Below are 15,102 nucleotides of genomic sequence, written 5' to 3'. Positions count from 1 at the left end.
ACGCCATATCTTATGGTAAATCTTTCTGGTAACAGGTTTCCTAGCCTGTATTAAGGTATCAATAACTGACTCAGAAAACCCACGTCTTGATAAAATCAAGCGTTCAATTTCCAAGCAGTCAGCTTCAGAAAAGTTAGATTTTGATGTTTGAAGGGACCCTGTATCAGAAGGTCCTGTTTCAGAGGTAGAGACCAAGGTGGACAGGATGACAAGTCCACCAGGTCTGCATACCAAGTCCTGCGTGGCCACGCAGGTGCTATTAGAATCACTGATGCTCTCTCTTGTTTGATTCTGGCAATCAATCGAGGAAGTAACGGGAAGGGTGGAAACACGTAAGCCATCCTGAAGTCCCAAGGTGCTGTCAGAGCATCTATCAGGACTGCTCCTGGATCCCTGGATCTGGACCCGTAACGAGGAAGCTTGGCGTTCTGTCGAGACGCCATGAGATCTATCTCTGGTTTGCCCCAACGTCGCAGTATTTGGGCAAAGACCTCCGGATGAAGTTCCCACTCCCCCGGATGAAAAGTCTGACGACTTAAGAAATCCGCCTCCCAGTTCTCCACTCCCGGGATGTGGATTGCTGACAGGTGGCAAGAGTGAGACTCTGCCCAGAGAATTATCTTTGATACTTCCATCATAGCTAGGGAGCTTCTTGTCCCTCCCTGATGGTTGATGTAAGCTACAGTCGTGATGTTGTCCGACTGAAACCTGATGAACCCCCGAGTTGTCAACTGGGACCAAGCCAGGAGGGCATTGAGAACTGCTCTCAATTCCAGAATGTTTATTGGCAGGAGACTCTCCTCCTGACTCCATTGTCCCTGAGCCTTCAGAGAATTCCAGACGGCACCCCAACCTAGAAGGCTGGCGTCTGTTGTTACAATTGTCCAGTCTGGTCTGCTGAATGGCATCCCCCTGGACAGATGTGGCCGAGAAAGCCACCATAGAAGAGAATTTCTGGTCTCTTGATCCAGATTCAGAGAAGGGGATAAGTCTGAGTAATCCCCATTCCACTGACTTAGCATGCACAGTTGCAGTGGTCTGAGGTGTAAGCGTGCAAAGGGTACTATGTCCATTGCCGCTACCATTAAGCCGATTACCTCCATGCATTGAGCCACTGACGGGTGTTGAATGGAATGTAGGGTGCGGCAAGCACTTTGAAGTCTTGTTAGCCTGTCCTCTGTCAGGTAAATCTTCATTTCTACAGACTCTATAAGAGTCCCCAGGAAGGGAACTCTTGTGAGTGGAACGAGTGAACTTTTCTTTTCGTTCACCTTCCAACCTTTGTGAAGATTCTTGGAGCTGTAGCCAATCCGAATGGAAGAGCCACAAACTGGTAATGCCTGTCTAGGAAGGCAAACCTTAGGTACCGATAATGATCTTTGTGAATCGGTATGTGAAGGTAAGCATCTTTTAAATCTACAGTGGTCATGTACTGACCCTCTTGGATCATAGGTAAAATTGTCCGAATAGTCTCCATCTTGAACGATGGAACTCTTAGAAATTTGGTTAGGATCTTTAAGTCCAGGATTGGTCTGAAAGTTCCCTCTTTTTTGGGAACCACAAACAGATTTGAGTAAAACCCCTGTCCCTGTTCCGATCGTGGAACTGGATGGATTACTCCCATTAACAAGAGCTCTTGTACGCAGCGTAGAAACGCCTCTCTCTTTGTCTGGATTGTTGACAATCTTGACAGATGAAATCTCTCTCTTGGAGGAGAGTATTTGAAGTCCAGAAGGTATCCCTGAGATATTATCTCTAGCGCCCAGGGATCCTGGACATCTCTTGCCCAAGCCTGGGCGAAGAGAGAAAGTCTGCCCCCCACTAGATCCGATCCCGGATCGGGGGCCCTCAATTCATGCTGTTTTAGGGGCAGCAGCAGGTTTCCTGGCCTGCTTGCCCTTGTTCCAGGACTGGTTAGGTTTCCAGCCTTGTCTGTAGCGAGCAACAGCTCCTTCCTGTTTTGGTGCAGAGGAAGTTGATGCTGCTCCTGCTTTGAAATTACGAAAGGAACGAAAATTAGACTGTCTAGCCTTAACTTTGGCTTTGTCCTGAGGCAGGGCATGGCCTTTACCTCCTGTAATGTCAGCGATAATCTCTTTCAACCCGGGCCCGAATAAGGTCTGCCCTTTGAAAGGTATATTAAGCAATTTAGACTTAGAAGTAACATCAGCTGACCAGGATTTTAGCCACAGCGCCCTGCGTGCCTGAATGGCGAATCCTGAATTCTTCGCCGTAAGTTTAGTAAGATGTACTACGGCCTCCGAAATGAATGAATTAGCTAGTTTAAGGACTCTAAGCCTGTCCGTAATGTCGTCCAGAGTAGCTGAACCAATGTTCTCTTCCAGAGACTCAATCCAGAATGCCGCTGCAGCCGTGATCGGCGCAATGCATGCAAGGGGTTGCAATATAAAACCTTGTTGAACAAACATTTTCTTAAGGTAACCCTCTAACTTTTTATCCATTGGATCTGAAAAAGCACAGCTATCCTCCACCGGGATAGTGGTACGCTTAGCTAAGGTAGAAACTGCTCCCTCCACCTTAGGGACCGTTTGCCATAAGTCCCTTGTGGTGGCGTCTATTGGAAACATTTTTCTAAATATCGGAGGGGGTGAGAACGGCACACCGGGTCTATCCCACTCCTTAGTAACAATTTCAGTAAGTCTATTAGGTATAGGAAAAACCTCAGTACTCGTCGGTACCGCAAAATATTTATCCAACCTACACATTTTCTCTGGTATTGCAACTGTGTTACAATCATTCAGAGCCGCTAACACCTCCCCTAGTAATACACGGAGGTTTTCCAGTTTAAATTTAAAATTTGAAATATCTGAATCCAGTCTGTTTGGATCAGAACCGTCACCCACAGAATGAAGTTCTCCGTCCTCATGTTCTGCCACCTGTGACGCAGTGTCTGACATGGCCCTAATATTATCAGCGCACTCTGTTCTCACCCCAGAGTGATCACGCTTACCTCTTAGTTCTGGTAATTTAGCCAAAACCTCAGTCATAACAGTAGCCATATCCTGTAATGTGATTTGTAATGGCCGCCCAGATGTACTCGGCGCTACAATATCACGCACCTCCCTCTGAGCGGGAGATGTAGGTACTGACACGTGAGGCGAGTTAGTCGGCATAACTCTCCCCTCGTTGTTTGGTGAAATTTGTTCAATTTGTACAGATTGACTTTTATTTAAAGTAGCATCAATACAGTTAGTACATAAATTTCTATTGGGCTCCACTTTGGCATTGCAACAAATGACACAGGTATCATCCTCTGAATCAGACATGTTTAACACACTAGCAAATAAACTTGCAACTTGGAAATACAATTCAATTAGAATAATATTAAAACGTACTGTGCCTTTAAGAAGCACAGAAGATCTATGACAGTTGAAAATTAATAAATTGAAACAGTTATAGCCTCAATCCTTGTAAACAACACAACTTTAGCAAAGGTTTAATCCCATTAGCAAAGATAACAAATTCTGAAAGCAGGAAAAAATTACAGAATAAACGTTTTTTATCTCAGTCAAACTACAATTCTCACAGCTCTGCTGAGAGAAATTACCTCCCTCAAAATAAGTTTTGAAGACCCCTGAGCTCTGTAGAGATGAACTGGATCATGCAGGGAATACAATGAGTTGCTGACTGAAATATTTGATGCGTAGTAAAAGCGCCAAAAAACGGCCCCTCCCCCTCACACACAGCAGTGAGGGAGAACAGAAACTGTCAGAAAACAGATTAAGCAACTGCCAAGTGGAAAAATAGTGCCCAAACATTTATTCACTCAGTACCTCAGTAAATGAAAACGATTTTACATTCCAGCAAAAACGTTAAACATAATCTCTAGTTATTAAACAGCTTTATGTATTTCTTACAGTGTAATTCTAGTGAAGTACCATTCCCCAGAATACTGAAGTGTAAAGTATACATACATGACATTATATCGGTATGGCAGGATTTTCTCATCAATTCCATTATCAGAAAATAAAAACTGCTACATACCTCTATGCAGATTCATCTGCCCGCTGTCCCCTGATCTGAAGTTTACCTCTCCTCAGATGGCCGAGAAACAGCAATATGATCTTAACTACTCCGGCAAAAATCATAACAAAAACTCTGGTAGATTCTTCTTCAAACTCTGCCAGAGAGATAATAACACACTCCGGTGCTATTTTAAAATAACAAACTCTTGATTGAAGACAAAAACTAAATATAATCACCATAGTCCTCTCACACATCCTATCTAGTCGTTGGGTGCAAGAGAATGACTGGGAGTGACGTAGAGGGGAGGAGCTATATGCAGCTCTGCTGGGTGAATCCTCTTGCACTTCCTGTTGGGGAGGAGTAATATCCCAGAAGTAATGATGACCCGTGGACTGATCACACTTAACAGAAGAAAGTATATTATTATAACTGTGTTTGTTATGCAAAACTGGGGAATGGGTAATAAAGGGATTATCTATATTTTAAAACAATAAAAATTCTGGTGTAGACTGTCTCTTTAATTAAGCTTGATACATAGATTCTGAGACAGGATAGGCTGTGCAAGAGCAGGGGGCGGGGTTGCACTGCAGGTCCTACTCTGCTTTGCCATATGTATAACTGAGAGTGTAAGGGAATGCTGGGAGATGGGGTGGAGCAAAGCTATGCAATGCTGGCTGTGATGACATAGCCTGGCAATAGTCTAGACGTAAGACCAGAAACTTTCAGTATAGGTGGGGATGCCACAGGCTAAATCAGCTATTTCAAATCCCGAAATAAGGGTAAAGGAGCTACTTGTAAAGCATTTAAAATCAGTCCAGCAGGTAAAATGGATCACTGGGAACAATTTAAAGGGGAGAAAAAAATTGGGGTAAACTGTCCCTTTAAAGTATAAGGAGAATTTTGAAGATAAATAAAAAAAAATCAGGATTAAAATCAACTAAAATTTTTTTATTTTTTTTTACTCAAACTTTATAAAAAGCAACATATGAGTTGCCTGCATCCTGATAGCTGTTGTTTTTATGTCTCTTTAACAAGGGCCAAAACCTTCCTAAAAATCATATGTATAAAGGTTTTCACCCCAATCTGTCAGAATAAGCAGTTGACAGAGAGCTGATAAAATTGTTGATTAACAGCATGAAAAGAACAGCTGTTTTTCACAGGCAATTTAATGATCTGACGCAGTCCACAAAATCAATATGTGCAATAAAACAGAGTGAGAGCCAAAACTGCAAATAGGCTGACATTAATTAAACAGAAAACATGATATCTAAAAACACAATATTACATGAAGATGTATAGGTCAGCCTTAAATCTCCATACAACAGTGGCACGCAACAATATCTGGAGTTACAGTTGCAGGAATCAATGTTCACTCTATGATCAAAATTGACAAATTCATTTGAGGTTAATATAAAGTGCAACACACAATCATAAAAGCCAGGGCTCTTTTCTGCTGTTAACAACCGCAAAACACAGTCATCTCCACTGTGTATGTCACATGAATTTCAGTGGTTCTGGAACAGTGATTTATAACATTAGAAATTAGTTCTGGGTCATTGGTATATTGACTGTTCTCATACACTTAAGTTCTGATAAATATTTTTTTCCGAGAAAGTGGTGAGGCCACGTATAAGAACAAATGAATGACTTTTGTTATAGTGTTAGGTTGCACTAGCAGTGAACAAGTTTCAACAAAAATCTCTACACCGACGACTAATATAAAGAAATACACCCGACGCTCACGTTGTACTTAAATATAGTGACATTATACCTACACTGACACTATCACGTTTAAAGGGCTTTGAGATTGCAATTTATAGTGTTTAATAATGTGTAGTGAAAATTTGTAATACACTTCCAATATTTACTTTACTGTAATATAATTTTCCTGCGAAAACACGTAGTGCTAACTCCAGACTTTAAAGCCTAAATTTGCCATATTCTACGCAGGCACTGTTTGCGTCCTCTAGTAAATCATTTATATCTGTCCCTAACTGGCCTCAGCAGAAGAGATAAGGACAACCTAGGTTTAAACAGACAGCAACTATGACATGATGGAGACTAAAACTTTACATGTATTTCTTTAGGTATGCTTTTCAACAAGGGATATCAGGAGAACAAAGTAAATTTGGTACTAAAAGTAAAACAGAAAATTCTCTTAAAATGATATGCTTTGAAAGATAAACAATACAAGGGTCATCTAAATATAAAAGTTATAGAAGGTTTGTGTATGGGACTTAAAAAAATGTAACGATTGAGACAGAGGGGCATATGTATCAAGATCCGAATGGAGCTTGATGCCCCGTGTTTCTGGCGAGCCTGCAAGCTCGCCAGAAACAGCAGTTATGAAGCAGCGGTCACAAAGAATGCTGCTCCATAACTTGTCCGCCTGCTCAGGTTGATTAACACCCCCTGCTGGCTGCCTATTGGCTGCGAGTCTGCAGGGGGCGGCGTTGCACCAGCAGCTCTTGTGAGCTGCTGGTGCAATGCTGAATACGGCGAGCGTATTGCTCGCCGTATTCAGCGAGGTCTGGCGGACCTGATCCGCAGTGTCGGATCAGGTCCGACAGACCTTGATAAATAGGGGCCCTGGTGTAAAAAAAAATTTAAAAAAAATGTCCAATTTAATCCTATTACCAAATTTACTTTATTTTATTGGTATCCTTTGTTAAAAATCAGGTAGGAAGTTGTAGGAGCTGGTACGTGAATGGAGCAAAATATAGCAGCACTTTTATAACTGTAATACATTTGCAAAACCAGTAGGAGGCAGCAGTGTTTCCTGTTATGTACTGCTCCAAAAATGTGAACACTACCTATCTAGATATCTCTATAACAAAGAATGCCATGAGAACAAAGAAAATTTAAACCATTTTTAAAATGGTATGCTCTGTCTGAACAACAAGAGAAAATGTTTTGGGTTGCATGTCCCATTAATTATTGTTTTGCTTTAAGAGGTGTTTCTCATATTTTTTTATTTTAACCAATTCCATTCCACCAGCCAAGTTTGTGCCCCATACAATCTTAACAGGGGTCTATTGCGCAATGTAATATTAATTTGAATCTTTATATTTAAACACCATACAAGCTGATACGTCTTAGTATCATTTTAGAATACATTTTTATTGACAGGAGTTTTATCTGAACCTACCAGTTCCTTGAATATAATTGGCAGACATTGACAAATGGTGTATCATTTGTGACAACTCCAAGGGCAATGTGGCTGTGTTTGTGAAATACTTCAGAATGACAGATGGATAAGTATCATTTCTGTAATATATTTCCTAATCAAAGATCATATTGGTGCCAGGTTTTATAATCTCAGCTGTGTTAAGGATGTCACTATATCCTGAAGAAATAATCACTTATTTTGAGCATAGATGAGATGTAGACCCCAGTTCTGATTGTGTTAAAGTATAAAAAGTACTATATTGCAGCATATCGAGAAACTCAATTCCAAATTGATTTTTTTTTTAGAACTCAGGCTGTAATTAAATTGGCTTCACTAGCTTCCACTATAAAATAACTTTCTGAAACGTCTCTAAAGAATTAGTAAAGAGAGTTTGGAAATAAAGTGATAGGTTTAAAAGAGACATTAAACACTAAATATATTTCATTAGCTTAGTATTTAAAGGGACATTCCAGACAAAATTGGAATCCTCATCGATGCATTTTAGTTTTTAATAGAAGCATTTCTGTAATATACATCTTTTAGCAAAAATGCTTCTAATAAAAATCTATAGCAGTTTCATTAGTGTATTTAAGTATGCACCGTGCACCAGCATTTTAAATGCAGCATTTGCTCAGAGAGGTGCTTGTACCATCTGGTAATGACTCAATTTGTTAATTGCTGACATGATACAAGCCCCACTGGCTCTCTCAGCAGCTACAGGATTTAAAATGCTAGTGCACTGAGAATATTTAATTATGCTACACATGCACGTGCAGAGAAAAATGTTAACACTAAAACATTAATAACTTTTACTAGAAGCATTTTTGCCAATACATGTATAATGCAAATATGTTTCTATTTAAATATGTAATTCATCTATGTACATTTAAATATTGACTGGAATGTCCCCTTAAGCTATTACCCCATTCCTCTAGTCATGAGTGCCAACATGTTGAAATATGGCTTCCAGTGCATTTCAGAGCTGATATGTTGGCACATGTGAAGCAACTCTCCTTCAAATACCTGCAGTAAAGCTTAAAGAGATATGAAACCCACATGTTTTTGATTCAGATAAAGCAGGAATGTAAGTTTGGTTCAGCACTCTGGGTAGCCACCAATCAGCAAGTGCTACCCAGGTTCTGAACCAAAAACATAATTTATGCTTACCTGATAAATTCCTTTCTTCTGTTGTGTGATCAGTCCACGGGTCATCATTACTTCTGGGATATAACTCCTCCCCAACAGGAAATGCAAGAGGATTCACCCAGCAGAGCTGTATATAGCTCCTCCCCTCTACGTCAGTCCCAGTCATTCGACCAAGAATCAACGAGAAAGGAGAAAACCAAGGGTGAAGTGGTGACTGGAGTATAATTTAAAAGATATTTACCTGCCTTAAAAAACAGGGCGGGCCGTGGACTGATCACACAACAGAAGAAAGGAATTTATCAGGTAAGCATAAATTATGTTTTCTTCTGTTATGTGTGATCAGTCCACGGGTCATCATTACTTCTGGGATACCAATACCAAAGCAAAAGTACACGGATGACGGGAGGGATAGGCAGGCTCATTATACAGAAGGAACCACTGCCTGAAGAACCTTTCTCCCAAAAATAGCCTCCGAAGAAGCAAAAGTGTCAAATTTGTAAAATTTGGAAAAAGTATGAAGCGAAGACCAAGTTGCAGCCTTGCAAATCTGTTCAACAGAGGCCTCATTCTTAAAGGCCCAAGTGGAAGCCACAGCTCTAGTAGAATGAGCTGTGATTCTTTCAGGAGGCTGCTGTCCAGCAGTCTCATAGGCTAAACGAATTATGCTACGAAGCCAGAAGGAGAGAGAGGTAGCCGAAGCCTTATGACCTCTCCTCTGACCAGAGTACACGACAAACAGGGAAGACGTTTGTCGAAAATCCTTAGTTGCCTGCAAGTAGAACTTGAGGGCACGAACTACATCCAGATTGTGTAGAAGACGTTCCTTCTTTGAAGAAGGATTCGGGCACAGGGAAGGAACCACGATCTCTTGATTGATGTTCCTGTTAGTGACTACCTTAGGTAAGAACCCAGGTTTAGTACGCAGAACTACCTTATCTGAATGAAAAATCAAATAAGGAGAATCACAGTGTAAAGCTGATAACTCAGAGACTCTCCGAGCCGAAGAAATAGCCATTAAAAATAACACTTTCCAAGATAACAACTTTATATCAATGGAATGAAGGGGTTCAAACGGAACTCCTTGTAGAACGTTAAGAACAAGGTTTAAACTCCATGGCGGAGCAACAGTTTTAAACACAGGCTTGATTCTAGCTAAAGCCTGACAAAAGACCTGGACGTCTGGATTTTCTGACAGACGCCTGTGCAACAAGATGGACAGAGCTGAGATCTGTCCCTTTAATGAACTAGCCGATAAACCCTTTTCTAAACCTTCTTGTAGAAAGGACAATATTCTAGGAATCCTAACCTTACTCCAGGAGTAACCTTTGGATTCGCACCAGAATAGGTATTTACGCCATATCTTATGGTAAATCCTTCTGGTAACAGGCTTCCTAGCCTGTATCAGGGTATCAATAACCGACTCAGAAAAACCACGTTTTGATAAAATCAAGCGTTCAATTTCCAAGCAGTCAGCTTCAGAGAAGTTAGATTTTGATGTTTGAATGGACCCTGTATCAGAAGGTCCTGTCTCAGAGGTAGAGACCAAGGCGGACAGGATGACATGTCCACTAGATCTGCATACCAAGTCCTGCGTGGCCATGCAGGCGCTATTAGAATCACTGATGCTCTCTCCTGTTTGATTTTGGCAATCAATCGAGGAAGCAGCGGGGAGGGTGGAAACACATAAGCCATCCCGAAGTTCCAAGGTGCTGTCAAAGCATCTATCAGAACCGCTCCCGGGTCCCTGGATCTGGACCCGTAGCGCGGAAGTTTGGCGTTCTGGCGAGACGCCATGAGATCTATCTCTGGTTTGCCCCAACGTTGAAGTATTTGGGCAAAGACCTCCGGATGAAGCTCCCACTCCCCCGGATGAAAAGTCTGGCGACTCAAGAAATCCGCCTCCCAGTTCTCCACTCCCGGGATGTGGATTGCTGACAGGTGGCAAGAGTGAGACTCTGCCCAGCGAATTATCTTTGATACTTCCATCATTGCTAGGGAGCTTCTTGTCCCTCCTTGATGGTTGATGTAAGCTACAGTCGTGATGTTGTCCGACTGAAACCTGATGAACCCCCGAGTCTTTAACTGGGGCCAAGCCAGAAGGGCATTGAGAACTGCTCTCAATTCCAGAATGTTTATTGGTAGGAGACTTTCCTCCTGATTCCATTGTCCCTGAGCCTTCAGAGAATTCCAGACAGCGCCCCAACCTAGTAGGCTGGCGTCTGTTGTTACAATTGTCCAGTCCGGCCTGCTGAATGGCATCCCCCTGGACAGATGTGGCCGAGAAAGCCACCATAGAAGAGAGTTTCTGGTCTCTTGATCCAGATTCAGAGTAGGGGACAAGTCTGAGTAATCCCCGTTCCACTGACTCAGCATGCACAATTGCAGCGGTCTGAGATGTAGACGAGCAAAGGGTACTATGTCCATTGCTGCTACCATTAAGCCGATCACCTCCATGCATTGAGCTACTGACGGGAGTTGAATGGAATGAAGGACACGGCATGCATTTAGAAGCTTTGTTAATCTGTCTTCTGTCAGATAAATCTTCATTTCTACAGAATCTATAAGAGTCCCCAAGAATGGAACTCTTGTGAGAGGAAAGAGAGAACTCTTCTTTTCGTTCACTTTCCATCCATGCGACCTTAGAAATGCCAGAACTAACTCTGTATGAGACTTGGCAGTTTGAAAGCTTGAAGCTTGTATCAGAATGTCGTCTAGGTACGGAGCTACCGAAATTCCTCGCGGTCTTAGTACCGCCAGAAGGGCACCCAGAACCTTTGTGAAGATTCTTGGAGCCGTAGCCAATCTGAATGGAAGAGCTACAAACTGGTAATGCCTGTCTAAGAAGGCAAACCTTAGATACCGGTAATGATCCTTGTGAATCGGTATGTGAAGGTAAGCATCCTTTAAATCCACTGTGGTCATGTACTGACCCTTTTGGATCATGGGTAAGATTGTCCGAATAGTTTCCATTTTGAACGATGGAACTCTTAGGAATTTGTTTAGGATCTTTAAATCCAAGATTGGCCTGAAAATTCCCTCTTTTTTGGGAACCACAAACAGGTTTGAGTAAAACCCTTGTCCTTGTTCCGACCGCGGAACCGGATGGATCACTCCCATTAATAACAGATCTTGTACACAGCGTAGAAACGCTTCTTTCTTTATCTGGTTTGTTGACAACCTTGACAGATGAAATCTCCCTCTTGGGGGAGAGAATTTGAAGTCTAGAAGGTATCCCTGAGATATGATCTCTAGCGCCCAGGGATCCTGAACATCTCTTGCCCAAGCCTGGGCGAAGAGAGAGAGTCTGCCCCCCACTAGATCCGGTCCCGGATCGGGGGCCCTCGGTTCATGCTGTCTTTGGGGCAGCAGCAGGTTTCCTGGCCTGCTTTCCCTTGTTCCAGGACTGGTTAGGTTTCCAGCCTTGTCTGTAACGAGCAACAGCTCCTTCCTGTTTTGGTGCAGTGGAAGTTGGTGCTGCTCCTGCTTTGAAATTCCGAAAGGGACGAAAATTAGACTGTCTAGCCTTAGCTTTGGCTTTGTCTTGAGGCAGGGCGTGGCCCTTACCTCCTGTAATGTCAGCGATAATTTCTTTCAAACCGGGCCCAAATAAAGTTTGCCCCTTGAAAGGTATATTAAGTAATTTGGACTTAGAAGTTACATCAGCTGACCAGGATTTTAGCCACAGCGCCCTACGTGCCTGAATGGCGAATCCTGAGTTCTTAGCCGTAAGTTTGGTTAAATGTACTACGGCCTCCGAAATGAATGAATTAGCTAGTTTAAGGACTCTAAGCCTGTCCGTAATGTCGTCCAGCGTAGCTGAACTAAGGTTCTCTTCCAGAGACTCAATCCAAAATGCTGCCGCAGCCGTAATCGGCGCGATGCATGCAAGGGGTTGCAATATAAAACCTTGTTGAACAAACATTTTCTTAAGGTAACCCTCTAATTTTTTATCCATTGGATCTGAAAAAGCACAGCTATCCTCCACCGGGATAGTGGTACGCTTAGCTAAAGTAGAAACTGCTCCCTCCACCTTAGGGACCGTTTGCCATAAGTCCCGTGTGGTGGCGTCTATTGGAAACATCTTTCTAAATATTGGAGGGGGTGAGAACGGCACACCGGGTCTATCCCACTCCTTAGTAACAATTTCAGTTAGTCTCTTAGGTATAGGAAAAACGTCAGTACTCGCCGGTACCGCAAAGTATTTATCCAACCTACACAATTTCTCTGGTATTGCAACGGTGTTACAATCATTAAGAGCCGCTAAAACCTCCCCTAGTAATACACGGAGGTTCTCCATTTTAAATTTAAAATTTGAAATATCTGAATCCAATCTGTTTGGATCAGAACCGTCACCCACAGAATGAAGCTCTCCGTCCTCATGCTCTGCAAGCTGTGACGCAGTATCAGACATGGCCCTAGTATTATCAGCGCACTCTGTTCTCACCCCAGAGTGATCACGCTTGCCTCTTAGTTCTGGTAATTTAGCCAAAACTTCAGTCATAACAGTAGCCATATCTTGTAATGTTATCTGTAATGGCCGCCCAGATGTACTAGGCGCCACAATATCACGCACCTCCCGGGCGGGAGATGCAGGTACTGACACGTGAGGCGAGTTAGACGGCATAACTCTCCCCTCGCTGTTTGGTGAAATTTGTTCAATTTGTACAGATTGGCTTTTATTTAAAGTAGCATCAATACAGTTAGTACATAAATTTCTATTGGGCTCCACCTTGGCATTGGAACAAATGACACAGGTATCTTCCTCTGAATCAGACATGTTTAACACACTAGCAATAAACTTGCAACTTGGTTACAATCTTATTTAACAAAAACGTACTGTGCCTCAAAGAAGCACTAAACGATTAAATGACAGTTGAAATAATGAACTGAAAACAGTTATAGCATCAATTCTTAAAAACAACACAACTTTTAGCAAAGGTTTGTTCCCATTAGTAAAGTAACAATAATTAAATTTGAAACATAAAAATTACAGAACAACGTTTTTTAATCACAGTCACTATATAAGTCTCACAGCTCTGCTGAGAGAATCTACCTCCCTCCAAAGAAGTTTGGAGACCCCTGAGTTCTGTTAGAGATGAACCGGAACATGCAGGAAAACAAGAATAACTGACTGGAAATTTTTGATGCGTAGCAAAGAGCGCCAAAAACGGCCCCTCCCCCTCACACACAGCAGTGAGAGAGAAACGAAACTGTCACAATTAAAACAAGCAACTGCCAAGTGGAAAATAATGCCCAAACATTTATTCACTCAGTACCTCAGAAATGCAAACGATTCTACATTCCAGCAAAAACGTTTAACATAATAAATACCTATTAAAAGGTTTAATGTACTTTTAACAGAGTAATTCCAGTGAAATACCATCCCCAGAATACTGAAGTGTAGAGTATACATACATGTCATTATAACGGTATGGCAGGATTTTCTCATCAATTCCATTCAGAAAATAAAAACTGCTACATACCTCAATGCAGATTCATCTGCCCGCTGTCCCCTGATCTGAAGCTTTTACCTCCCTCAGATGGCCGAGAAACAGCAATATGATCTTAACTACTCCGGTTAAAATCATAGTAAAAACTCTGGTAGATTCTTCTTCAAACTCTGCCAGAGAGGTAATAACACGCTCCGGTGCTATTGTAAAATAACAAACTTTTGATTGAAGTTATAAAAACTAAGTATAATCACCATAGTCCTCTCACACATCCTATCTAGTCGTTGGGTGCAAGAGAATGACTGGGACTGACGTAGAGGGGAGGAGCTATATACAGCTCTGCTGGGTGAATCCTCTTGCATTTCCTGTTGGGGAGGAGTTATATCCCAGAAGTAATGATGACCCGTGGACTGATCACACATAACAGAAGAAAATGGGCCTGCTTTTCAAATATATTTACCAAGAGAACGGAAAAAAATTATAATAGGCATTCGAAAGTTACTTAAAGGGACACTGAACCCAAATTTTTTCTTTCGTAATGCAAAAAGAGCATGCAATTTTAAGCAACTTTCTAATTTACTCCTATTATCAATTTTTCTTCGTTCTCTTGCTATCATTATTTGAAAAAGAAGGCATCTAAGCTTTTATTTGGTTTCAGTACTCTGGACAGCACTTTTTTATTGGTGGATGAATTTATCCACCAATCAGCAAGGACAACCCAGGTTGTTCACCAAAAATGGGCTGGCATCTAAACTTACATTCTTGCATTTCAAATAAAGATACCAAGAGAATGAAGAAAATTTGATAATAGGAGTAAATTAGAAAGTTGCTTAAAATTTCATGCTCAATCTGAATCACAAAAGAAAATTTTTGGGTACAGTGTCCCTTTAAAATTGCATGCTCTATCTGAATCGTGAAAGAAAACAATTGGGTTTCATATCCCTTTAAGTTCCAATATGGTAGCACCCTTATTTAGAGTGAGGTTCATGAAGTGTTTAGTGTGTTATTACAATAATGTTTTCCTTTTTTATGTATAATAGAACAAATCTGAACACTTTAACACTTACGAGTCATATACATTAAGCAGCCAGTTTAGGCACATATCTACGCAGAGAGGGACGTTCACCAATTCCTTGTGTTTTTCTTCTAAGCCATCATAGACGGTGGTGAGGACGCTGATGACTTCTGGGACAGACAAAAGTTGATTGTTTTGATTGAGTTCATGTTGTTTGAATACACTATGTGTGGCGCTCAACTCCAGCAGATCCACTAATGTCACAAAGAGAAAATAAACAGAGATATAGGGCCGAGTTAATAATGTGTTTAAGAGATTAGAAAACAGTTTACTTG

The 15,102-nt window shown here is 41.6% G+C and overlaps 1 protein-coding gene across 5 annotated transcripts in view; it reads right to left on the bottom strand.

Moving 5' to 3' along the window:
• Positions 1-15,102, bottom strand: part of UTRN (utrophin) — a 1,395,536-nt gene that overhangs the window by 240,451 nt on the left and 1,139,983 nt on the right. For all 5 annotated transcript variants that reach the window (XM_053711837.1, XM_053711835.1, XM_053711836.1 and 2 more), the window contains one exon: positions 14,820-15,021. In XM_053711837.1, the coding sequence (XP_053567812.1) occupies positions 14,820-15,021 (202 nt within the window). The remainder of the gene's footprint in view (positions 1-14,819; positions 15,022-15,102) is intronic.

The sequence above is a fragment of the Bombina bombina genome, chromosome 4 (assembly GCF_027579735.1).
Source record: "Bombina bombina isolate aBomBom1 chromosome 4, aBomBom1.pri, whole genome shotgun sequence".
In the NCBI taxonomy this organism is placed as follows: Eukaryota; Metazoa; Chordata; class Amphibia; order Anura; family Bombinatoridae; genus Bombina; species Bombina bombina.
This window is presented reverse-complemented; position numbering and strand designations above follow the sequence as displayed.